Source organism: Polyodon spathula, chromosome 24, assembly GCF_017654505.1.
Source record: "Polyodon spathula isolate WHYD16114869_AA chromosome 24, ASM1765450v1, whole genome shotgun sequence".
NCBI classification, from domain to species: Eukaryota; Metazoa; Chordata; class Actinopteri; order Acipenseriformes; family Polyodontidae; genus Polyodon; species Polyodon spathula.
In genome coordinates, this window is record NC_054557.1 from 20,448,666 (window position 1) to 20,475,219 (window position 26,554).

Here is a 26,554-nt window from a genome sequence, read left to right on the forward strand (position 1 = left end):
AGGAGGAGAGACAATCTATGTTCTTGAACACCCCCCCCCTACCTCCCTCACACAGAGCTTTTTGGTTTTAAGAAGCACCGAAGATCATGAAGCTTGTCTTAGCTGCTTTCCTGCAATGGGTTTTGTTTGAAGGTAATTCATCTTTACTTGGTCTGTAATTGGCATGTGCAGGGAACAAAAAGCATGACACCTGCCGTAACGCTGTCATGGAGGTAGCTGTTCTCAAAGGGTAGGGGTCGTTTTTAAGGGGGGTTTCGAAATTATCGTAAAGCAAGCAGATTTGCGATCTATAACGGCAACAGTAATCAGCAGCATGTTTTCTGTAGAAAGTCCACATTTTGAAACTAATAATTTTTTGTGTTATTCATAACTGTCTTTGCAAGGTGTTTAAATTGTTCTGGGGAAAATTATCTTTTGGAAAATTCTAAGTCAAGTAAACATCCTTTATGATTTTATGATCCTGTTTTTTTTTTTTTTTACTTTGTAAATTTGTGAATATATGGAAGAACCAAAAAGTTTAAATGTAACAAGATGTGTGTACTGACTTGGATACCTGCTGATTTGGGCTTAAAAAAGTCTCTTCTAAGGATTGCAGCATATCCAGATCATGCGCCCACCTGTAACAATGCTGGTGTTCTATATAAATAGCAACACTTGAGAAAGGTTGAATGAAAAATGCTGAAATATGGAAAACATGGGACCCAGCAAAGGAAAAGTCATGTGTTTCAGGACATTCTGCATGGGGTTCCCATATGACTCCATCTTCACTGGGGCTCTTTGGGACAGTTCAGGCTTTTCAGCTCACACTGCAAATGTATTAAAGCAGAAATACTAAACACTGACATTTAATGCAAGTACTTATTGGTGTTCCTTGTCTATTTTTTTAAGCTTTTCAGAAACATGTGTCACTGTGTTTTATGTCATTTCTAGAACTCCTGAGGAAGAGTGCTTGCACCAAGTGGACAGCCCAGCTACCAGAGACCATATCAGCGGTAGAAGGGTCTTGCGTAGTTATCCCCTGTGCATTTACATACCCCAAAGGCGTGGAAGCATCCATCACAGCAGTCTGGTACACTAGTAAAAACATATTTCAGAGCCTCGTAGTGTACAACGTGGATCCACTGCAGGTAGACGCTCGTTTCCTTGGGCGAGCGTTTCTGATTGGGAACCTGACGTCTGGCGATTGCGCTCTGAAGATCGACAAAGTGAAGACAGCTGATGGGAAACGTTATTACATCTCGTTCCACGCAGAAGGACAGACGTTCAAGTTACACGATCAAATGGTCACACTTGCTGTTATGAGTAAGTTACCTGGGTCATAGTGGAGTGGAGTGTAGTCTCTAAACTGTTTTGTGGTGTTGATGTTATACATGGGAATATGTATTTATAATCAGATTTGTATCCATTGTAGGCAGGGCATGCAGAGTAGCATTAAACTAGAAATGGAACACAAATGCAGGATTCCAGGGGGCATGGCATTTCATCTGCATATTCCTATATCCATTTCAATAGAATCTTATTTAAAAAATAATTTGTATTGAAACCGTACAATAAGAGAATTCATGCTCATGCAGATGTGTTCATTCTCATGCAGTTTCTATAAAGTGTTTTTTTTTTTTAAATAATAAAGACAGCTGGGATTTGGTGAGTGCTTGGAGTTTGATTATTTAATTTTGAACATCTATTTGAGCCTTTAGCACCCCAGAACACTGCTGCACATTTTTCAGCATGCTCCTATTTCTTTAATCATATTGGTGCAGTAACCTATTACCTGTTGTGCACGATGAATGAAAATAGAAATTTAGATACAGTGATTTGGGATGGGGTTTTTATTATAAGGTCTTTCGTTTTTAAAGGGAGAATTAGAAAGCTAACCCTGACCTGAACACTCCCTGCAATTCACTCCTGCTTCAAAACTGTGCCAAAGCATGCTTGAAACTGCTCCTTCCATTTGAATATTTAAAAGAAGCATGAGCAACATCTTAACTTCTTTTTATTTTTTATAAATTATTATTTTCTGGCTCACCTTTTGAATTCCTCTTTTCTTATTTGTTTGTTTTCTGCAATTTTGGGGAGTTTTGCCAGCAGTTTGTTCTTTTTCAAATTTGAAACAGGTGAAAGACATACATAATAAGTCCACTGTGCCTATTGTAAAGTTTCTTTAGTTTTGACAAAAACCCACCATGTCTGTATAATCGCTCTATATTTTGTTCTCTGCAGAGACCCCAGAGAAACCCCGTATAAGTAACCCTGGTGTCTTAACAGAGGGACAGCCTGTCACTGTGAACTGCACGACAGAATACACCTGCCCTTCGAACCCTCCTACTGTACACTGGGGTGGAGTCAATGGAACAGTCATCCTCCAATACACAGCCAAACAGCAGGTCACATGGGCGGTGACCTCCTCAATCAAGTTCACGCCCTCCTCCCGAGACAGTCAGATACAATGCCAGGTGACGTATCCTGGAAGGAACAATGCAACGGAGCACAGACCCTTACACGTCAAGTGTAAGTAATAATGCATCCTCCTTCTTTAAGCAAGTGTGTTGCAGGTTACCTTTGAAGGTGGAATAAACAATACCAGGTCTCTGGTCTGTGTTTTTTTTTGTTTTGGTCACCTACAAAATCTGCTTAAGCTGCTGTTAAGTCTTTCACTGATCTGCTCTGAGGGTCCTACTTACTAAATGTGCCCTTTAATGTGGTGTAGGAGCAACACATAAAATGAATCAATATCTAATGATGTCACACAAAACAAAATGTTACTAGGCAACCTAATAAACAGATGTCAATTCACCTCTATTGTTATAATATCTAATGAATGGTGTTGTATATGTATTCATGCAGACGCTCCTAAAGTCACAGAGATTCTTGTCTGGACTCGCGATATTACAGAAGGCTCCTCAGTCTCAATGTCCTGCAGCAGTAAAGGAGACCCGCCCATTTCCAGATACAACTGGTTTTTGGTCCAGGGTGGTCAGACAGTCGACCTGGAGCGACACACAGAGAAGGTTCGAGTCCCCAACGTGACACGTGGAGTACAGTTCTACTGCACAGCCGAGAACAAAATCGGGCAAACCCAATCTCCTAGGAAATCCCTAAATGTAGAATGTAAGTGCCGATCCCCCCCCCCAAAAAAAAATGTTGGTGTTGAACGTGGGTGGAACAAAAACCAGAAGACCCAGCGGCTCTCCAGGACCAGGGTTGACCCCCCCAGCTTAGAGGAAAAGCTAACCAAGGTTTTAAAGCCAATCGTCTTCCCTCTTATCAGCACTTGTAATGTTGTGTTAGTTTAGTTATATACTCACTTAATCGTCAGCTTCCTGGGATTCAGACCATTTGACTTACAGGGCGGCTTTAACCTCTTCAGGGTACACAAGGGATTGAACGCTTGCTGATCAAACGGTTTCTTCTTAAAATACATTTAAGAGTGACTCACAAGGAGGAAATTGACATTTTGGATGACCAGATCCAGCCTGTCAGTAAATTTGAAACCCTGTTTCATGCACCTCATTGCAAAAGCAAGAAAGCTGTCATCCTTTTTACTTGTGGGACACACACACACACACACAGACACAGAGACAGGGAACTTACTTTGACCTTAGATCAAATCACGTTAACACCAAGGGCATTTAGACTCTTCCAATACCAGAAGCAATCGTCCATCGAATAGCTAGCATCTTATCTGTCCTATTATTTTTTTAACAGCAGCCTGTAATTTGGATTTTTGCTGGGTTAAAGAACCATTTTAACTGCTTAGTGTACTTGATGGCTTTACATCACATTATGTTCTGCAAACCAGTCTTGACAACTGATTTGCACAGTGCATGGGGGCACTGACATCCTATCATTAATATCATTTTGACTCCCGATGAAAGTGCAGGGCAGTAATTTAATTTGTCACCGAATATAAAAATTACCGCACCGCAAGCTGAGATGATCCAAGAGGTTTATACAATACTCTTTGCATTGTAGACAAACCGGATATCATAGGAGAATCGAAGTGCACCTTCAGCCCTGGAGAGATGGTCTGCCACTGCCTGGTGAATTCGAACCCTCCAGCACAGATCCAGTGGACTGTGAACAGCAGTGCCCAGAGCTTCAATCACAGTACCTGGAGCAGCGGTAACTGGGTGACTAGTGTCCTGATCGGAGCACTGCAGGTTCAGACTAACGTTTCCTGCACTGCATTCAACAAGCACGGAGAAGCTGTGTACATGCTACCTTTCCACGTCAAAGGTGAGTTCATTCAGACAAGCCACAGTCATTTATTATTTCAGTTCACCAATTAACGCCTTTCTAGATTAACATTAGCTGTTTAAATTAGAAACCTTAACACTTTACGTTTGGTGTCTTTAATGACTGCGTATTTACATTGTAGTTAATTACATAACTACAATGTTAATGTGTACATAATTACAATGTTATTAGGCATATTTACAATGTACTCAATGTGGAAATCTTTTTTTGCAGGATATATGTAGGTACACAATTGTATCAGAAAAGGGTTAGGGTTATATCATGCAAAAAAGATTAACACATTAAATACGTTGTAAATAGGCATAACATTATCATTATTTTAGTTTTTTTTTTTAATTATGTCTAGGCGACTTTTGGCCCCAGCTATACAATGACGTGAAAGGTGTTTGTAGCGCATTATTTAGTGGCTGGTGCCTGTTTTTTTTTGTTTACCAGAGAGCCTGCTATGGAAGATTGTTCCTGCTGTTGGAGGGCTGGCCTTCCTGCTCCTGCTCCTCATAGCAATAACCGTGTTTTGCTGTAGGAAGAGAAGGGGCAGGTAAGTGAGCCAAGCCCAGGCCTCTGTTATGTCTTCGTTGCAGTAATACAATGCAGGTGGTAGAGAAGAACAGACTATGCAGATCGTGTGAGGTTGTGGGTGTGGAGGAGAGGATGTCTGTCCGGGAATTACTCCCCCCCCCCCCCCACCCTGTGCACACCCTAGGCTGAGACTGATGTGGATTACATTTGTAATACAGGTACAGCTAAGTCGAGTTTTTACCTGTCCAGGTGTAGTAAAAACAGTATTATACATTTTCTGGTTTATGATGTTAATGAGTGCATTTTTGTTGGAAACAAAAAAATTTTTAATAGAATGACGCAGTGTTTAATGCTCCTCTCTCTCTCTCTCTCTCCTAGGCACTTTATACATCAACCAAGAATGTACAGTCTTGGTGGCACAAGCATATACCAAGAAAGCAGCCCTCTGTACATGAACTGCACAGAGGCCAACCCCGTTTATACCAATGGGAGCTACCAAATCTTGTATGAAAACTGCACGCCTAGTTTCGTACGCACACAGCAGGTACAGCTGAATTGATTTGCAAACAAAACTTTTGAGTCCAGCTGAGAAACGGGGTGGTGTTCTGCCTCTTTTGGTGTAGCGTTTACACATTTCCACGATGCCTTTTATATGTGGTCTAACTTGGATCTGCTTACATTTGAGACGTTTTGGTACTTTCCACGGTTTAATAGGAAAATTGCTGTTGCTTGATTTTATTCTCCAAAAAAAAAAAAAAAAAAAAAAAGATTGCAGGTGGGATACCCACAGGGCACTTCTGCCTTTCTACAGAGCCATACTAATGAACGTCTTTTATTTGTATTTTTATTGAAACAGCATAGAAGAGCTGCCTGGAGACACAGAGAGGTGAGAGAAGGAAACGTGAGTGCCACGGAGTGCCCTGTGTATCTGGAAGTGCTCTAAATCACAAAAAGTACGGAAGAACCATCAACTCCCCATTTACGTGCCTACTGGTAGGACATCCATATTTTAGACCGGGCAGGCCGATCAAGATGACAATCCAGACACAAGCCCTGTGGAACTCCTGACTGTCTTCGTTTTTTTTCTTCTAATCCTTTTTCCAAATCCATATTTACACCAAATGTACCATTATAAATACTACTCAATATTTTACCTTAAAATACAACACCTTGACACCAAGGTCAGGTTAGAAAAACCTGACTTCAACCTCAGGGTCTGGTACTTTGGCCTGTGCTGTCAGTTGCGTATCTAGTAAAGAGCCTCTATTCGAATGGTGTGATAGAAAATCTAAAATGTACTAAAAAGCCATTATTGATCACTGGCATGTAAATAGTTTCAACTTTTCTGTGTTCCATTGCTACGTTCTTATGCTTCTCAATAATAGTATATTCAGAATCTGTACGCCTGTGTTGTGTCATGTAGACCAATGTTTCTCAACCCTGGTCCTGGGGACTCCTGTGTCTGCAGGTTTTCATTCTAACTGAGCTCTGTTACTTAACTAAACCCTTCACTGAACTGATAATATGCTTAAATAAACAGTTTCTAATTGTTTTCAGCTGTTAAACAGTTGGAGAGTTCAAGTATCTTTTATAATGTCATAGCTAACTTGAAATCTGCAACTGTTAAAAGAGCTGAAAACAATTAAAAAGGTCTAATGATCAGTTCAATTTAGGCCTTAGTGAAGTAATTGAGAGCTCAGTTGGAATGAAAATCAGCAGACGGGGGGGGGGGGGGGGGGTTGACCGGGGTTGAGAAACAGCTGATGTAGTTTTAACAAACATTTTATTTGTGATTTTCTAAGTGTTTTGATTATTTAAAATGAAGCATGCAACTTTTCTAGAGAGTTGGTTGTTATACTAACAGTGAACATCACCAACATTTTAATAAAGTATCATCAATATACCAAATGTGCTTTTATCTAATAACTTACAAGATGGCTAGACTACAAACCTCTTCAACTAATGCAGAAGCAAATCAGGAGGCTGCAAACCTGCACACTTCCTTAAAGACATCACGGTGAATCTCATTCCTTTAAAAAAGGGTCCATCTTCAGACCCATACAAGTAAGGATAGTAAGAAGGTGGAGACTAGGTTCATTGGGGATTGTATTTCATGAGTGAAATGGAGCATAATGATGATGCGAAATGTACCAAGATGTGAAACTCCTCTCTGATAAGTGTACACTCTGAAAATGTTACACAATTGTCACATGTATTATTTAAAACAAAGCAATATCAAAGTTATTAAATATAAGGCATTTGTTAGAAACCATGTTAGTCATAATCTTTCTAAGCTTTATAAGTTTATTAAAAATATTCATCAAAAATGTCCAATAATACATATTGTGAGAATATTAGATTTGGATAGAGGAATGTGCACAGAATTTGCTAGCATTACACAGGACAGATCAAAGTTATTAGCAACACTATTTAATAACTTTATTTGAATCAGATGGTACAATTGTGCAAAAATATATATACTACATGCATAAAAGATTTAGGACCGTGTTTTTTATCCTGACTAACGCAGATATGCTTTTCTGCAGTTATAGAATAAACCACACACAAAGAAAAACTCCTAAATGTACTATTAGGATTATTAACAGAAAATAATTACAATGATGGTATACAAAATAAAGTTTGCCAAAGATCTTCTTTTCTCCAGTAGTGGGTTATTGTCTGGCTCTGATCAAAAGAAAAGAAAAAAAAAACAATATTTGATTCGAGTTGTTGTACATAGTGCTGGAACAGTCATCCGAATATCCAAGAAAACATTTCTTTACATGTACTTGAAGGCAAAAAAACATGCCAGAAATTACACATGCCTTGTATAAACTTATCACCTTGCCAGAATTTGCGTGTTGCTAAATTAGCAAGAGGAAAAACAGCTCCATCTGTGTTGGATTTCAATAGCCAAGCCAAATGACTAACCAACAATAGCACCTACCTGCTATTCCTAAAACTTCTACATGTTTTTCAGAATCATGTCATCAACGCCGACGTTGGTATCGTTGTCTTTGTTTTCTTCATTTACCCTGATAAAATAAGAAGAAGAAGAAGAAGAAGAAGAATATTTCAAATTTGATCATTTAAAATTATGTTTGGAGTAGGGTGGCCACCTGTTACCTATGTACACAACTGTTCCACATTTCATAGTAAAATGTTTCTAGGTAATGAGGAATGGGTATTTTTCGTATTTTGCCAGACAACGTTCTTTACCCTGGTGCTGTGCGCACCATTCTGAGCAGGGCTGTCACTGTCAGGTTACACTTCTGGGGGAAGGAAGGAGCAAGACAGTCTCTAGTTATCTTTTGAAAACATGCAGGTTTTTTTTTTTTTTGTCATATAAATTAACTGCATGTGTGGCCTGTTAAGGTCATCAACTAAATTAGACAAATAACTAATTTGTCTATTGTGACAACTTTCCAAGATTTTCAGTCACAGTGGTTTGATTTCATAAGCACAACAAAATCGAGACTACAGAAGCAATGGGGTGTTCTAATACATTTGCACATTACTGTATATTATGTAGGGAGAATGGACAGGTTCTTCCGTTCCAAGTTCCACTGTTATGTTTGCTTATTGGTGTTATCATGAAGTTCTACTTAAAATACCAAACCCCTTCAATGGAAAATACAAAAAGCTAACTAACTTTGTATCTTCTCCCTTTAAAAAAGTAAACCCTGAATAAAACAGGTACTCACACGAGAAGAGCCGTTCTTGTTTTACGGCGGTAAATCACTACAGTAACTAGGACGACAACAACTCCAAAGAGAACAGCAGGGACAATTATCAACCCATTTGTGTGGCGATCTGCCAGAGGAATTATAACAAACAGTAAGTGCTATTTTTTCAAAAGTCACATCTCATAAAGCCCTACACCAGAAGTGTTTCCTGGATATATAAACCAACAATGGCTCACTGAGGACATGCATCTATGGCCAACAATGATGCACCACCAAGAATTTTAGGATTGAGACATACATAACTTAGTTTAATTAACACCATGTAATCAAAGAAACTACAAAATGATATCACAAAAAAAAAGTCTACCAGAAGACATACTAGTGCACTAGTATTTCAAGTTAGATTTCAAAATGTCAGTTTTTTGGTTAATTGTACGGGGAAAACTATACAGCGGCATGTAATTCAATGGGTTCTGTTCTTATCAAATGAATGCAATCGCTAACGCAGTGATTAAAGTCAATCGTGTCTACGCAGGGCAATACTGTATTATTTATAATAAGTATACGAGGTGCATTATTTCATGGCATTGACATTACTGCATGTAAAATACTTACAAAATAGTCAGGACAAAGATATTTCACAAAATAGAAAAACACAGCAGGACATCTCTCAAAATGGCACACTGATAGATATCCTTTGACACAGCTGGCAAACTCTCTCATTTCTTTCAGAATTACCCAAGTACAGCCTACACACGAAGAGCACACATCCAATCGAAGAAATATTATTGCTGCACACTAAACCGATAAAAAAAAGAGCATGCAACTGCAGGTCGCAAATAAAAACTAAAATATAAAAAATATGACAATATTAGCACTTGTGCCAATTTTACTACAATACAGTATCCCAAAGCGCTTTCACAATAAAACAAACCAAAACATAAAAACCAAAAAAAACATCACGGATCACAGAATTAAGAAACAAGGAAATGGAATGCATAACATTTTTTAAAAAGAAAGAAAAACAGACTTTAAAAATCGGAAAAATTGCAGAAAAGAATGATGCAAAACTTTCGGCCACAGCCGTACAGTAGATAAGTGTATTTAATCAAACTATAAAAGCATTATTTAAAATAATATTGTACAATTATTGACAGCCATTGTAGGAACTTCATCTGTAAAGAAATACATATTTAAATGACTCTGAATGGGGTTGGGATGATTTCCCTCCCCAGGTGAAATGATCGTGAAAGTTTGAATCAATTTCTTACCAGGCTTTTGCAATGAAAAGTTACGGTAGGCACTGCCTAGTTTGTTAGTGGCCAGGCAAGAGATTTCTCCACGGGTAACTGTGACTCGCTGCAGAGTACTGGTAACTCGATGACCTCGGATGAGTGAGGACAGCTGAGAATTGTGAGCGAGTTGGTCTTCATTTTCTGGTCTCTCCCATGTTATATTAGCTGGAGGGTTTGACTCTGCAATGCAATGGCAAGTCACCCCTTCGGGACCAATCACACAGGAAGACTGTAGCAAGATTGCAGGCTTGTCTGCAGGAGAAAATACACATTTCTGTAATATTACCACATCACATGACACATGTTCAGAATGACTGGATTAGAGGCATTTCGCAAATCATCCTTAGTATCGCTGAAAAGATATAGTCCACTTGTCTCGGAGTAATTTGGAATACAAGAAATGGATCCTGTGTACAGCCACAGTGTGTACAGCTCTGGCAAAAAAAAAGTTTTTGCATCACCTAGAATTGCAGGATTGAGACCATTGGTTTTTTTCCCCCCTAAATAAAACATAATTTAGATCATTTATTTATCATCATGTAATCAAAAAGTATATGGAAAACAACAAAGCAGTATGTAATTCAGTATGCTAACGTAACATTAAATCAGCAGTTTTCACGCAGAAGATCTTCAGCTTGACGATAGGAATATGTGAAAAACCATCGAACATTGCCAAGTAAAGCAACCAAGTAAAGATGTTATTCTCACATTGTAAGACGGTAATTACCTGGTTATCCATGTCCTATAATCTAAACCTTTAAACACCTTTAAAAAAGGTGAAAAAAGAAAACTGGCACTCACATTGTATAGCCAAGTGGATGGGTTTGGACGTTCCAATTCCCACATCATTTTGTGCAGAGCAGTAATACTCGCTCTCCTCTCTAGTCACATTCATCACTGTAATATCCATGGTTTCTGCCATTAACCGTATATTGTCCTTGTTTATAACTCTGTACCAACTGTATGTGAAAGCTGGGGGGTTGCTGTCACTGACACAGCTCAGAGAAACACGATCGCCTTCTTTTATACCACCAGCAGACCCTCTGAGAAGAACGGAAACATTTCTTGGGGCATCTGATAAGAAAAAATAAATAAATAAATAAAAACATGAGTATGTTAAAACTGCAGATGCATAGGTCTTAAGATAAAAGTCACCCACCCATTAGGCATTCTTAGTTTCAACTCGACACAACAAAAACTACCATAGGGTAGGGGGTAAAAAAAGCACAATCTGTAATAACCAATATAAAACTTTGGAAAATAAATGGTTTTCCTGTTTTAATTGTGATTGGTATATTCGTTATTTCTTAATCTCCAGGGTTATGTGTTATAAAAATTGAACTGTATATCAACAACCCACAGGGAATTTCTATTCAATACATTGTCTTATACATGTAATATTACATATTACAATACAGAAATAAAAAAAAAAAAAACCTATAGGTCCACATTTCATGCTTATTTGAAATCTGCTTTGAAGAATCAATTTTCACCGCCTCAGGCATTCTAATTGTTTCTGACTATCAGAAATGCGATTGACTACTCATCTGTCTAGATGGGATATGGACAGGGTTATCTGTCTTTCCAGCATTAATACATGTTATACTTACACTGGTCACCCAAGTGTATGGGAGTAGAGGTTCCAAACCCCACATCATTATGCGCGGAGCAGTAATACAGCACCCCTTCACTAGTCATGTTCTCCACTGTGATGTCCATGGTTTCTTCATGTAGCAGCACAGATTCATTGCTCATAACTCTGTACCAGCTGTATTTGAAGGTTGGGGGGTTGCTGTCACTGACACAGCTCAGAGAAACACGATCTCCTTCTTTTATACCACCCGAGGACCATCTCACAATAACAGAAAGATTTCTGGGGGCATCTAGTTGAAAAATGCACATATACAGGTTAGCTTGTTAAATGTTATTATTATTTCAACGTTGACCCTGGCTGTTACATATGCAAGAGATATATGATAAAGTTTAAAGTTCTTAAGTACATTTTACTGTGCAGTGTGATACTACAGTGAAAGACTGGATTGCATAATAATCATATTTTTAATAAAACAGCCTAATGTATTTTTATTTTTTTATTTTTTTAAACAGTTTAATTTCTCAATTGTGTTCCAAGAACCGCATTCTATTTGAAATAGATATTATGGGCAAAGGAACCGTTGCACAAAAAACAAAGAAAAATCTGACACTCACATTGTATAGCCAAGTGGATGGGTTTAGACGTTCCAATTCCCACATCATTTTGTGCAGAGCAGTAATACTCGCTCTCCTCACTAGTCACATTCTCCACTGTAATATCCATGGTTTCTGCCATTAACCGTATGTTGTCGTTGTTTATAACTCTGTACCAACTGTAAGTGAAAGCTGGAGGGTTGCTGTCACTGACACAGCTCAGAGAAACATGACCTCCTTCTTTTATACCACTAGCAGACCCACTGACAACAACAGAAAGATGTCGGGGGGCATCTGATAAAAAAAACAAAAACAAATAATAATACATGTTAGATAGTAAGATATTCTTTTCACTTTGACACCAAAAATCACATTTGAAGGGTTAATTTCCCGTGAATGAACTGTAAACACATATGGTTTGGAATCCTTAAATCCTTCAAAAGGACAGGATGATACTGCAGCAAACTTCTGAGCGATTGGATGGGGATTGCAAATGAGTCAAATCAAGATGCCAACCAGGCAGCCATAATGGATTTAAGTCAAGGTCACTCCAAAAAAAAAAAAACAAAGAAATCACAACTAGATTGCTGTTATACATTTCAGGTTTAGAGTCAATACAACAGATTGTCCTGGAGATCTGGAAACACAGTTTTTAAATCCAAAGGGACACTGCACAACAGGAGCAAAGCAGTAGATATAGGGGGAAAACTACTGTATATCAGCAACCACCAATCTAAGAATTGTGTTTTATGTGATGAACAACAATCTGTCATATTGATTGGTGGATTTGTTATCGCTGTGTCTCTGGGATTATTTGTTGTACTGATATGAAACTTGGAAGGAATAGCAACAACCCATGAAGACCTTGGCGAGAGAAGGGGTTTGGACATTTACTTGAAGGAAACTTAAGGTACTCCCAACATTAGGAGATTGGTTTTAACTAAAACCCTTAGATGGTCACTTAACTTAATGGCACTCAGTTCATACAACAGGTGCAGTTTTTGTATACCTAATTAAAATAACATATTGGGAAGGATAAATATTTGAAGTTTTTGTTTAGAACAGATATGTGCAGGGCTCTTTGTTGTGTCAGGATTCTTTGTTGTGTCTATAAAGCAAAAGACAATTTGACACTTACACTGAACCATCAAGGGTAGTGGTTTAGAGGTTCCAATTCCAACATCATTATGTGCAGAGCAGTAATACTGGTTGCCATCACTGGTCACGTTCTCCACTGTAATGTCCATGGCTTCTGCCTGTAACTGTATAGTTTCATTGCTCGTAACTCTGTGCCAGCTGTATGTGAAAGCTGGAGGGTTGCTGTCACTGACACAGCTCAGAGAGACATCATCTCCTTCCTTTACACCATGAGCAGACCCTCTGACAAGAACGGAAACATTTTTTGGGGCATCTGATTGAAAAAAAAATATATATATATTTCAATCTAAAATATATATATTTTTTTTTTACTGCGACAGCAAACATGATATATGTCGGGTTTCATTAAAATGGATGAATTATGAACAGACAGTTTGACATCTTTAAATTAACATTGTACTGCAGTGAAACTTTCATCAGTTGACTCGAGACTGTAAATTAATGATATTGACATGGTTCAAAGGAAGCCATATTGGATTGTGGCAATAAAAATTATATACTAAAATAAGTACAGCACTGCCAAACCACCTTACCATCAGCCTGCTGTGCCCTTACCAAGATGGCTGAATTCAGGGACTGAAAGTGAAGAACTGAACCTGACTTTTCCCTCGCAAAGATGGCTGCTGGCAAAACAGGGTTCCTCTGCTCTGCCATTCTTTTAAGGGTCAAAATCACAGCTGTTGCTCAGTTCTTCTATTGTCAAGAGTACAGAGCTCTACCATGGGAGCGTTCATTTACCCTGCCACACGTGGTATAAGAACTGCTTTTTCTTTACAATAAATATGTGCAAGTCTCTTTGCTTTATGGGCAAAAGAACCCTGGCACAACAAACACGGAAAAGGCAATTCACACTCACATTGTATAGCCAAGTGGATGGGTTTAGATGTTCCAATTCCCACATCATTTTGTGCAGAGCAGTAATACTCGCTCTCCTCTCTAGTCACATTCATCAATGTAATATCCATGGTTTCTGCCATTAACCGTATATTGTCCTTGTTTATAACTCTGTACCAACTGTAAGTGAAAGCTGGAGGGTTGCTGTCACTGACACAGCTCAGAGAAACATGACCTCCTTCTTTTATACCACTAGGAGACGCTCTGACAACAACAGAAAGATGTCTGGGGGCATCTGATAAGAAATAAAAAATACATGTTAGATACTAAGATATTATTTTCACTTGGACACCAAAAATCACATTTGAAGGGTTAATTCCCTGTGAACGAACTGTAAACACATATGGTTTGGAATCCTTAAATCCTGCAAAGGACAGGATGATACTGCAGCAAACTTCTGAGCGATTGGATGGGGATTGCAAAAGATTCAAATCAAGATGCCAACCAGGCAGCCATAATGGATCTAAGTGAAGGTCACTAAAAAAAAAAAAAAAAAAAAAAAGAATAATTATATCACAAATATATTGCTGTTATACATTTCAGGTTTGAAGTCAATACAACACTTAGACAATCACTTAGCTTAATGGCACATTTTCTTTCTTTCTTTGTTCATGCAGTTTTTTCACATCAAATTATAAAAAATATTGCAGAGCATGAATGCTTGAAGTTTTTGTTTAGAACAGATATGTGCAGGGCTCTTTGTTGTGTCAGGATTCTTTGTTGTGTCTATAAAGCAAAAGACAATTTGACACTTACACTGAACCATCAAGTGTAGTGGTTTAGAGGTTCCAATTCCAACATCATTATGTGCAGAGCAGTAATACTGGTTGCCATCACTGGTCACGTTCTCCACTGTAATGTCCATGGCTTCTGCCTGTAACTGTATAGTTTCATTGCTCGTAACTCTGTGCCAGCTGTATGTGAAAGCTGGAGGGTTGCTGTCACTGACACAGCTCAGAGAGACATCATCTCCTTCCTTTACACCATGAGCAGACCCTCTGACAAGAACGGAAACGTTTTTTGGGGCATCTGATTGAAAAAAATATATATATATATTTCAATCTAAAATATATTTGTTTTTTTTTTACTGCGACAGCAAACATGATATATGTCGGGTTTCATTAAAATGGATGAATTATGAACAGACAGTTTGACATCTTTAAATTAACATTGTACTGCAGTGAAACTTTCATCAGTTGATTCGAGACTGTAAATTAATGATATTGACATGGTTCAAAGGAAGCCATATTGGATTGTGGCAATAAAAATTATATACTAAAATAAGTACAGCACTGCCAAACCACCTTACCATCAGCCTGCTGTGCCCTTACCAAGATGGCTGAATTCAGGGACTGAAAGTGAAGAACTGAACCTGACTTTTCCCTCGCAAAGATGGCTGCTGGCAAAACAGGGTTCCTCTGCTCTGCCATTTTTTTTAAGGGTCAAAATCACAGCTGTTGCTCAGTTCTTCTATTGTCAAGAGTACAGAGCTCTACCATGGGAGCGTTCATTTACCCTGCCACACGTGGTATAAGAACTGCTTTTTCTTTACAATAAATATGTGCAAGTCTCTTTGCTTTATGGGCAAAAGAACCCTGGCACAACAAACATGGAAAAGGCAATTCACACTCACATTGTATAGCCAAGTGGATGGGTTTAGATGTTCCAATTCCCACATCATTTTGTGCAGAGCAGTAATACTCGCTCTCCTCTCTAGTCACATTCATCAATGTAATATCCATGGTTTCTGCCATTAACCGTATATTGTCCTTGTTTATAACTCTGTACCAACTGTAAGTGAAAGCTGGAGGGTTGCTGTCACTGACACAGCTCAGAGAAACATGACCTCCTTCTTTTATACCACTAGGAGACGCTCTGACAACAACAGAAAGATGTCTGGGGGCATCTGATAAGAAAAAAAAAATACATGTTAGATAGTAAGATATTATTTTCACTTTGACACGAAAAATCACATTTGAAGGGTTAATTTCCTGTGAATGAACTGTAAACACATATGGTTTGGAATCCTTAAATCCTGCAAAGGACAGGATGATACTGCAGCAAACTTCTGAGCGATTGGATGGGGATTGCAAATGATACAAATCAAGATGCCAACCAGGCAGCCATAATGGATCTAAGTGAAGGTCACTCAAAAAAAAAAAAAAAAAGAATAATTATATCACAAATATATTGCTGTTATACATTTCAGGTTTGAAGTCAATACAACACTTAGACAATCACTTAGCTTAATGGCACATTTTCTTTCTTTCTTTGTTCATGCAGTTTTTTCACATCAAATTATAAAAAATATTGCAGAGCATGAATGCTTGAAGTTTTTGTTTAGAACAGATATGTGCAGGGCTCTTTGTTGTGTCAGGATTCTTTGTTGTGTCTATAAAGCAAAAGACAATTTGACACTTACACTGAACCATCAAGTGTAGTGGTTTAGAGGTTCCAATTCCAACATCATTATGTGCAGAGCAGTAATACTGGTTGCCATCACTGGTCACGTTCTCCACTGTAATGTCCATGGCTTCTGCCTGTAACTGTATAGTTTCATTGCTCGTAACTCTGTGCCAGCTGTATGTGAAAGCTGGAGGGTTGCTGTCACTGACACAGCTCAGAGAGACATCATCTCCTTCCTTTACAACATGAGCAGACCCTCTGACAAGAACGGAAACGTTTTTTGGGGCATCTGATTAAGAAAAATATATATATATATTTCAATCTAAAATATATTTGTTTTTTTTTTACTGCGACAGCAAACATGATATATGTCAGGTTTCATTAAAATGGATGAATTATGAACAGACAGTTTGACATCTTTAAATTAACATTGTACTGCAGTGAAACTTTCATCAGTTGATTCGAGACTGTAAATTAATGATATTGACATGGTTCAAAGGAAGCCATATTGGATTGTGGCAATAAAAATTATATACTAAAATAAGTACAGCACTGCCAAACCACCTTACCATCAGCCTGCTGTGCCCTTACCAAGATGGCTGAATTCAGGGACTGAAAGTGAAGAACTGAACCTGACTTTTCCCTCGCAAAGATGGCTGCTGGCAAAACAGGGTTCCTCTGCTCTGCCATTCTTTTAAGGGTCAAAATCACAGCTGTTGCTCAGTTCTTCTATTGTCAAGAGTACAGAGCTCTACCATGGGAGCGTTCATTTACCCTGCCACACGTGGTATAAGAACTGCTTTTTCTTTACAATAAATATGTGCAAGTCTCTTTGCTTTATGGGCAAAAGAACCCTGGCACAACAAACACGGAAAAGGCAATTCACACTCACATTGTATAGCCAAGTGGATGGGTTTAGATGTTCCAATTCCCACATCATTTTGTGCAGAGCAGTAATACTCGCTCTCCTCTCTAGTCACATTCATCAATGTAATATCCATGGTTTCTGCCATTAACCGTATATTGTCCTTGTTTATAACTCTGTACCAACTGTAAGTGAAAGCTGGAGGGTTGCTGTCACTGACACAGCTCAGAGAAACATGACCTCCTTCTTTTATACCACTAGCAGACCCACTGACAACAACAGAAAGATGTCGGGGGGCATCTGATAAAAAAAACAAAAACACATAATAATACATGTTAGATAGTAAGATATTCTTTTCACTTTGACACCAAAAATCACATTTGAAGGGTTAATTTCCCGTGAACGAACTGTAAACACATATGGTTTGGAATCCTTAAATCCTTCAAAAGGACAGGATGATACTGCAGCAAACTTCTGAGCGATTGGATGGGGATGGCAAATGAGTCAAATCAAGATGCCAACCAGGCAGCCATAATGGATTTAAGTCAAGGTCACTCAAACAAAAAAAAAACTAAGAAATCACAACTAGATTGCTGTTATACATTTCAGGTTTAGAGTCAATACAACAGATTGTCCTGGAGATCTGGAAACACAGTTTTTAATCCACCTGCAGAATTGCTAAAGGGACACTGCACAACAGGAGCAAAGCAGTAGATATAGGGGGAAAACTACTGTATATCAGCAACCACCAATCTAAGAATTGTGTTTTATGTGATGAACAACAATCTGTCATATTGATTGGTGGATTTGTTATCGCTGTGTCTCTGGGATTATTTGTTGTACTGATATGAAACTTGAAAGGAATAGCAACAACCCATGAAGACCTTGGCGAGAGAAGGGGTTCGGACATTTACTTGAAGGAAACTTAAGGTATTCCCAACATTAGGAGATTGGTTTTAACTAAATCCCTTAGACAGTCACTTAACTTAATGGCACTTGAGACATACAACAGGTGCAGTTTTTGTATATCTAATTAAAATAACATATTGGGAAAGATAAATATTTGAAGTTTTTGTTTAGAACTGATATGTGCAGGGATCTTTGTTGTGTCTGTAAAGCAAAAGACAATTTGACACTTACACTGAACCACCAAGTGGATGGGTTTAGACGTTCCAATTCCCACATCATTTTGTGCCGAGCAGTAATATTCGCTCGCCTCACTAGTCACATTCATCACTGTAATATCCATGGTTTTTGCCTGTAAACGTATATTGTCCTTGTTTATAACTCTGTACCAACTGTACGTGAAAGCTGGAGGGTTGCTGTCACTGACACAGCTCAGAGAAACATGACCTCCTTCTTTTATACCACCAGCAGACCCTCTGAGAAGAATGGAAAGATTTTGGGGGGCATCTGATTGAAAAACAAAAAAGATATAGAATCTAAAATATGATTTCACTGACATATGCAAGGCTACATTACAATGGAAGAATTATGAACAGATAAAGTCTGACATCTTCAAATTGACATTGTACAGTATGATAATACAGTGAAACCTTCATTACTTGATTTGAGACTGTACATGAATCAAATCACAATGGTTCAAAGGCAGCCATATGGGATTGAAGGAGTGAACGTCACTCAACAAATCACCGCTATAAAAAATACTCCTGTAGATACAATTCACAAAATAAAAACAAGAACTAAAAGGTAGAAATGCGGGGTTTGCAGACAGAACGCTGTCTTTGTAATGACTGAGTGCATTACAAAACTTGAATAATTCCGTTTTGCTAGAGTAAAAGTGCCCAACACAGCAAGAGCTTTGTGGGTGGCCGTAGCGTCAGTGTTCTTCTATAGCCTACCTAACTGCATGTGTGTGAAGCTGAACTTTACCGAGTGCAAGCTATAAAGTTGTTCCAGATATAGAACATAAGGAAGATGAAATGCGCCCCAGTTTATCAGTTCCTTCCTCCAGCGTCAGGGTTGGTTGAGCGGAACAACTTTGTTTAGCCTTTGTTGACCCCCTACACTTACAGCTGCTGTTCTGTTTTGACTCTGGTTTACTACAGTTCATCCCATTGGGAAATGTAACACTTACATTGCACATTAAGCTTGCAGCTGGGTCCTGGCGATATTAAATCATTGATATCCGAATAGAGAGCTCGACACTGAAGAATCTGGGAGTGATCCTTGGACGCAGGAATGAAGGTGAGGACTGATTTCACTTCCCACACCCCGCCCAGCATTGGCTCGTGTATGGTGTTGATAGAGCCCTTACTGTAACTCCACATTAGTTGAGGGGGGGTTTTGACACAGGTGTATTTTATGGTACAGACTATAGGTACACTAACACCTTCAGTTAGGGTCAGCGGACAATTCATTTGAGGTTTCTCTGGAGTCTCTGAAAAACAGAAATAAAAGCAGTTGAGTAAACAAGCACACATTGTTAAGCAACTTTTGATTTCAAAGTACTAGGATCATTCCTAAAGAGATTATATTTAATGAGCCTTTGACTAATTCATATGCCTTAAATATGCACTTTTTTTTTTTTTGCAATGCTTTTATTATTTTATTATTAACACCTACAGGTAGGGTGAACAATTTCATGTTGAGGTCCCATTTGGAGTCCTTTGACACATAACCCCATGTACCGTTGTTGTTTTGATTTCATCACTTAGGAGTATTCCTAATCCGTATTATGTTTTACAAAAATCCTTTGACTAATTCATATGCCTTAAATATGACCACTTTTTTTTTTTTTGCAATGCTTTTATTATTTTTTTTTTTTTTTATCACTTTTTGTTTTCAGTGTCGCTTTCCATAAGGTTTAGGGGAAGTCTATCTCTTTGGGCAGCTGTAGAGTGAACATTTGAGGTCTCTTCTACAGTAATGTTTTTCATTTCACCAAATAAATGCAAGCGGTATTTCCATTCAGTATTATTATATCTATGCATCCTACATGATATGCTATACAACAACGTGTGTCTGAAAGAAGTTGGAATTTTCAAATCAATATTGCAAACGTTATCCAAGCAATGTCAGCATAAGAAATTGTGTTTATTTTATTTATTTTTGCCAGTATTTTGAAACATTAAACACATTTTTTTCCCCCTTAGTAACAGACATGTACAATACATGTTTAGAACTGGTCTGATATTAACCTTTTCCCATTTCAAGTGCACATGTTCTGGAGATCAAAATCGTTGACAGCCTGTAAGCACAAACTTCACAGGACAGCCCTACAGTATATATGATGAACTAAGGTGAACACCAAGAAAGAGTTCGCTGGACAATTAAAGCTGTTCCAAATCACTTACCTGAAACTATCAGCTGAGAAGTCACCTGTGTGTAAGTATACTTCTGAGTGTCCTTGATCTCTACTCGGAACATGTATGTGAGCGAGTCTTCAGGAGTTAGTTTAATGATTTGGAGGGAGCAGTTATTGCTTTCAAGCGAGCCAGTCAGTTTTGTGCGGTGCCTGAACTTGGAATTGGCCAGATTGATGTCTTTGCTGTTGTAAACCATGGCGGTGAAGTAACCATGGTACCAGATTCCAACAAAATCTCTTGCAGGGTGCCTGGGGCCAGGGTAGTCAAAGTGACAGGGGATATTCACGCATGACCCCTTCACTGCACTGATTTTTCTGGGTATTTCTGCGATCCAGTAGTTACAGTCAATGGTCCTGTAAAACACTGGAGAAACAACACACACACACTGTATCTTTTTTCATTTTTGCTTCCTTTGGTGAAGTTTCATTACCATAAATTGTAGCATGAAGAATATAAAGTACATAAGAACTCCAGCAATCGTCTGGTTCCTACTAGAACTTGATTGGTCTAAAAACCTTTGTCAAGTCGGGTCTTAAAGGATCCCAACGATTCCGCATCCACAATGAGGCTAGGTAACCTATTCCTTACCCTCAGTACTCTCTGTGTAAAGTGTCTCCTACCCCCAGAGCCTGTCTCCACTTCATTTCCAACAGCGCTCCTGTTTCCACTGCTTAAAGACTTGAATTACGTTCCCCTTATTGTTCTTTTCTCTAGGCTTCCCTCTTCCCTCATGCGTCTTCACAACCCATTCCTTTAAGCTCTGGGATCAATCTTGTTGCTCTTTGTTGCTCTCCTTCCTTTTGGTTAAGTTGGAGACCGGACTTGGACACAATGTTATCAGTGTGGATGTAATAATATACATCACACATTACACCCATTCAGCACATCAAAGTGATTTTATTTTGCTATCTTTCATTAGGCAGACAAGTCTATGTGGCACGGGTAGGCATCTGGAACCAAGTACCTGATGTCTATTTAAAAAAAAAAAAAAAAAAAAAAAAAAAACACACACCACACACACACCCCCTAGGTAACCATTTTGAGCAATAACCTAGTTCCTAAAATAATTTAACATACAAAAAAATGTATATTACCTTGAAAATAAGCAGAAAGAACAAGAAGTTTAAAATCCATCTTTTCTTGCTTTTTACTGCACCTTATATAAAGTAACCAAAAAGCAAGCAAAACAGTGGTAATCTGTTAATGTCTACATGCACAATATGGATATGCCCTGCCAACATCCTGAAATAAAGACAAACGTAATTAAGTTAACAAACCTAGTTTACATCGGCTCTAAATACTGCAGATTCAAAGGCGTGGACTTACTGGGTGAGGAAGCAGAGCAGTGATTGACAAGCCTTGAGGAAAACCTGTAGACCTGGGGTAAACGTTTCTCAGCCCCGAACGAAAAAGGGAACACTGAAAAGTCAAATCGAAACTCGGTGATGACTGGGAGTCAAGCGCTGTAGCTCTCGGTTTCTTCAAGCTGTCGTTTTATTCCTCAAAATTTCAGATTTTGTAACAGTTGGTTTTGCTCAGGGATAGAAAGACTTAGACAAACAGTGTAATAAGCATACACTGTCAACGAACCAGACGAACTTGAACACTTTTCTTTACATGGTACAGTAGAGGCCCCCATACCTTTGAGTTATTCTTTATACCATGTTAAAGGATGAACTGAGAGTTGATCTTTTCTATTGTTTTGGATTTCCACCACACATTCTCAGTTCTTGAGAACTGAATTGTCCCAGTGAATTAAAAGGAGCCCTAGCTGTCTCAGTGAATTTGTAGTTCTTATAAAATCGACTTATACAAACCCAGAACTGGAAAAAATAAAACACACACGCACACACACAATTCATAACATGCCTCACAGTGATTTATGATTTATTATTTCAGAAATGTACAAGATATTGTCTTCCATCAGTTTGCCAGTAGTTTTACCCAGACAATCAGGTACCTTAAACATCTTTTACTTTGACCACTGGTAGCTATAAAATCAGAAAGGTGTCTGCAGTGTCCTGGAAAGTGGGCTCCAGCAGTAAAAGCCCAGTATAAACTCAGAACGGTGATAGATGCTCCTTTTGTCCAGCCCTACTTGAGAGAGGAGCAACTCCTGTAAAACTCCACAGATTCACTGCCCATTTTCACAGCTCTCTCCTTCTGGAAAGAAATGTAGCACAAACAGCAGTAATAACTCAGAACTTTGTGTTTCCGGGACTACACAGCTATTTAAAAGAGTTTGCCTGTTTCAGATTGATATATCCCAGTAGTATCCTCTCTCTGAATGCCCTGAGAAAGCCCTGTTCCTCACCAGGGCCGTGTACTCCTGAACTCCTGCTTTCGCCGCACCCACTGTGCAGTATTGGGCAGCCCCAGCACTGTCCAGGAGCTGGGCTCCGTGGGTGGGACCCCAGTGTCGACAGCTGTTGGCTTTCTGATGTCCAGCCAGGCCCTGCACCTCTCAAGAGGATGGTGTGGGAGTTTGGTGACCCGGTCTGCTGGCTCATCGTGCTCATTTAACCTGGGCGCTCCAGGGGTCTGGGGTTCAAGGTTTTTGTCAGGGGACTCGGTCAATCTGTCCTGGTGATTGGTGGCTGGGAGAATCAGTGGTGGCACCTTTGCTATAGTAGGGGACCTGGAACCAATAGGAAAACATCAGATATTATTTATTTTGCAGACACCTTTATCCCAGGCGACTTACAGGTGTTACAGTTACTTCAGTTCCCTATCAACAAGCCTCCCATGTTAGAAATTGACTCTTTCAATGCGGCGGGTTTGTGCATTTGAGAAAGGAGAGGAAGACTCATGAAATTAACTGGAGACTGAAGTTGATGAGAAGCAATTCCCCTCCGCTGTACGAATTAAAACGGTGTGCTGCTTTTTAGACGAAAAATGAGAAAAAGCAAGTTGCATAGAGGATTTATATTGGACTCTGACGACCCTGATAAAACGAGGGAGTGGTTGTATAGTACTTGTTACCCTATTTGTTTTTCTATGGGTCTCTCGCTATATCGCGGCCCTTGACACCCGTGATATATCGAGCGTGTGTTGTGCTGTGCTGCATTGCAATACTGCCAGTATGCAAAAGTCAGCATGTTCTTATATTTTGAAATTTAGCAAATTTTAATTGCCACAGAGGTCATAAAAACAAAAGACATGACCCTAAAATGGCTCCAATGCATATAAATCTTTTATCTGTTTAGTTATCTTGCCGTTAGTTTTTCCTTTTTTGGCTCCGTGTTTGTGCTCTAAACTGCTCACCAAGCGATATCTCAGTTCACTTTCAACTGTGAAAGTTCCTGTTTGGTCACAAACTAAGTAACAACATGACATAGTTTACTTTCCAAGTAATTGACGGTTACTTAAGGTCACAGATTCTAGGGCTAGCAGATGACCTCTCATTTGTAACTCACCCCTGTGTTTGCCTTTCAGTCCGTATCTCAGTCTGCTCCTGTCCTGGGCTAGCACTCCCTGGCACAGTCTGAGGCTTCCCTGGGTCTGAATTCACTGCTGTTACCTGGGTCTGGCCTGGGTTAACTGGTGTAGTCTGGGTCTGTTCTTGATTAGTTTCAATCAAACCTGCAGAAATGAAATCAAATCACTATAAAAGGCAGTGAAAATGAATTATAAGGACATCAACGCTACTGAAACTTGAAATAGTAACAGAAATCTTTACAAACAGATTAAACAAGTAGTACTCTTTCGTTATACCAGAAACTTAAAGTCACATAAAATCACATCTATTTGTCGTTGTTTATATTTCTCTAACCCTGAAGGCACAAAGTCAGTACATCAAATGATTAAACAGATGCAAACGCAAAGTTTAATGAAATTCAGGGGGACTGGATTTCTAAGATATAGCTTTCTTTAACCCAACCAATCAGACGCCAGCATTCAGGGTTATACAGGTTATTATGGGCTAGATGAATAATAAAATGAATACATAAAAAGTTTCATCACAATGAGATGATTAGTTCTTTAAGAGATAAGTGCAGAGAAAACAATGTGGCAAAAAATATATCCTCATGCTCAGGGGTTCATTTGTGCCAGAGCTTGTACCTTTTTGCCTGACTGGGGAGAATTATAATTGTTTTGGGCTGCAAAAAAAACTTTATATACATAACAAGCACAATAAAAATAAAAAAAAAACCTTTCCTGTTCCAGGAACTGATTGACAAAAGTATACTGTAACGTTACATTTTAGGATGCGAGGTCTAGGAGTAAGAAAACGACTAGCATTTTGTAACGCAAACTGCAAAAACTACAGCTTTGACCAGCTAATGTTCATCAGAATAGTGGGCCCACCACTGGCGCCTGAAGATTATGTTACAACACAGCTAGGCAAAGGTGGGCATGCAACTACTGACACCAACAATAAGGCACGGAAATCCAATCCACAAGCAGATGAGAACATGAAGCATATATGGGAGCTACTGCAAATCAAGGTCAGTACATTAGGTCTAGAAACAAAAATGCTGTCCCTCTTCCCTAATTATAAGATCTGGTACCTTTTTTGCTTATAAATTCATTTTGGGTGGGGGTGTGTGGGGGGGGGGGGGCTGCCTGTTACAGTTCTCAGTGACACTGTGACCTGGGAGAATAAACTCATGTACATAATGAAATCAGGATAACAGACACTAGAAAGAAATATCATTACAAAACGCCTAGAGGTCGAGAACATACTGTAAACAATGTTACCTGGCTGCCTGGACGTGCTCAAGGGTTTCCGTGGCAATGGTGCGCTGGTTTCACGGCTCATGTAGCGACTGTAGAGGTTGCTCCTGGCAACCATCCCCTGTTGGCTGGGAGCGGAACAACAAAGGAAAGGAGAGAAAGGGGGCAGAGGAGTGGAGGGGGAAGGGATAGAGGAACGAGGAGGAAAATGGGAAGGGACCAAAGAAACATTGAAAAAAAAAATTGAGAAGGGGGAGGGGGGAATGATGAAAAAAGAAACTATATACAAAACATAAACCAAAAATAAAAAACATATAAATAAATATAATGCAATGAGGTGGGCTACTACAGGCAGGGTATTGGGAAGGGGTTCTGGAAATGCACCGTGGGCCCAGTTCATTGAAGTTTCAATAGGTTGTAGTAATGTGGACTAATGTTAACTGGGCTACGTTGACAGCACCAAACCTACTCTGTCAGCAAATTAAAGCTGCAGCACCTAGATGGGTTTTAATCTTCAGGCATCAGGAAGTTTAACACATGAGAGGCTAGCACATGCCTGCTTAGCACATTGTAATATTTTATATATCAAAATAAAATTTAAACTCAATCTCAAACCTCCATTCTCCATTTTGAGAACATCATGCACAGAGTGCAAGGGGGAGGAGTTTTATTTTTATTATTTTTACATAAGGCTCCACACACTTAGCTCTACAGCTATTAGATATTATAACTGGACCTTGATGTCATAACTGTTGTATTGCTGGTATCTGGTATGCTGTGTTGCATGTAAATTTAATTTGTTCTATGGTAGAACCAGAATGACTGCATTCACACTGTGTGCACGCCTTAAATTGAGACTAAACTAATTATCAACTCCATTTTCACAAGTTGATTAGGTTTCAATTTTTTTATTTATTTTTTTTATATATATGCTTTCATGCCAACCACTATACCTAATTAATCAAGACACTAGTTTCACATTTCGACGCTGCAAGACATGTTCAAACACACTCATTTCACGTTGTTTAACCTCTCGTTTGAATTTGGCTGGTTTAGGGTTTTTATATTTACATATTCAAAAGCTAAACCATAAACCACACAACAAGGTAATTTCCAGTAGGAATAGAATTTATTTAAGAGAGGGAACAAGGGCTCACGACTGAAAACGTACGGGGGTATCAAGATAGGAAAGAAACAACAAAGCGCATAGCTTAATCAAGGAGCAGAATTTGTGAAGGGTACAGACAACTGAACAGAGATTTCCTCTGTAATATACTAATC

General features: G+C 38.9%; 3 protein-coding genes across 8 annotated transcripts in view; 1 reads left to right on the forward strand and 2 right to left on the reverse strand.

Annotated features, from left to right (window-relative positions):
* On the forward strand, positions 1-6,295 carry LOC121298665 (sialoadhesin-like). Its single transcript, XM_041225834.1, has 8 exons — positions 1-132; positions 931-1,302; positions 2,221-2,508; positions 2,845-3,108; positions 3,973-4,236; positions 4,693-4,795; positions 5,155-5,320; positions 5,633-6,295. The coding sequence occupies exons 1-8, from the start codon at positions 87-89 to the stop codon at positions 5,717-5,719; spliced, it is 1,590 nt and encodes a 529-aa protein (XP_041081768.1). The 5' UTR covers positions 1-86; the 3' UTR covers positions 5,720-6,295.
* Positions 6,296-6,825: 530 nt separating this feature from the next.
* On the reverse strand, positions 6,826-22,363 carry LOC121298631 (sialoadhesin-like). Of its 3 annotated transcripts, XM_041225766.1 has the most exons (17): positions 21,691-22,363; positions 20,585-20,959; positions 19,366-19,668; positions 18,408-18,680; positions 17,295-17,567; positions 16,419-16,691; positions 15,630-15,902; positions 14,753-15,025; positions 13,959-14,231; positions 13,083-13,355; positions 11,966-12,238; positions 11,368-11,640; positions 10,559-10,831; positions 9,734-10,009; positions 8,481-8,589; positions 7,724-7,811; positions 6,826-7,461 (listed from the first exon to the last, which is right to left on the reverse strand). In XM_041225766.1, the coding sequence occupies exons 1-16, from the start codon at positions 21,728-21,730 to the stop codon at positions 7,742-7,744; spliced, it is 3,903 nt and encodes a 1,300-aa protein (XP_041081700.1). In that variant the 5' UTR covers positions 21,731-22,363; the 3' UTR covers positions 6,826-7,461; positions 7,724-7,741. The 3 variants fall into 3 exon arrangements, with proteins under 3 accessions (XP_041081700.1, XP_041081702.1, XP_041081701.1); XM_041225768.1 differs by lacking the exons at positions 10,559-10,831; positions 11,368-11,640; XM_041225767.1 differs by lacking the exons at positions 6,826-7,461; positions 8,481-8,589.
* Positions 22,364-22,467: 104 nt separating this feature from the next.
* Positions 22,468-26,554, reverse strand: part of atat1 (alpha tubulin acetyltransferase 1) — a 25,512-nt gene continuing 21,425 nt past the window's right edge. For 2 of the 4 annotated variants that reach the window (XM_041225847.1, XM_041225846.1), the window contains 3 exons: positions 25,298-25,401; positions 24,013-24,178; positions 22,468-23,234 (listed from right to left, as the gene is read on the reverse strand). In XM_041225847.1, the coding sequence (XP_041081781.1) occupies positions 22,907-23,234; positions 24,013-24,178; positions 25,298-25,401 (598 nt within the window). In that variant the 3' untranslated portion in view covers positions 22,468-22,906. Of the gene's footprint in view, positions 23,235-24,012; positions 24,179-25,297; positions 25,402-25,422 lie in introns of those variants that run through there. The other 2 variants (XM_041225848.1, XM_041225849.1) reach the window with 2 other exon arrangements.

Excerpts from the sequence above, each read along its gene's own strand:
- LOC121298665 (XM_041225834.1), top strand. The coding sequence starts at position 87 with ATGAAGCTTGTCTTAGCTGCTTTCCTGCAATGGGTTTTGTTTGAAG. Across the intron at positions 3,109-3,972 it reads GAAATCCCTAAATGTAGAAT|ACAAACCGGATATCATAGGA; the intron begins GTAAGTGCCGAT and ends TTTGCATTGTAG. Across the intron at positions 5,321-5,632 it reads GTTTCGTACGCACACAGCAG|CATAGAAGAGCTGCCTGGAG; the intron begins GTACAGCTGAAT and ends TTATTGAAACAG.
- LOC121298631 (XM_041225766.1), bottom strand. The coding sequence starts at position 21,730 with ATGGATTTTAAACTTCTTGTTCTTTCTGCTTATTTTCAAG. Across the intron at positions 19,669-20,584 it reads TTCTCAGCTGATAGTTTCAG|AGACTCCAGAGAAACCTCAA; the intron begins GTAAGTGATTTG and ends TCTGTTTTTCAG. Across the intron at positions 11,641-11,965 it reads CATCCACTTGGCTATACAAT|ATGCCCCCAGAAATCTTTCT; the intron begins GTGAGTGTCAGA and ends TTTTTCAACTAG.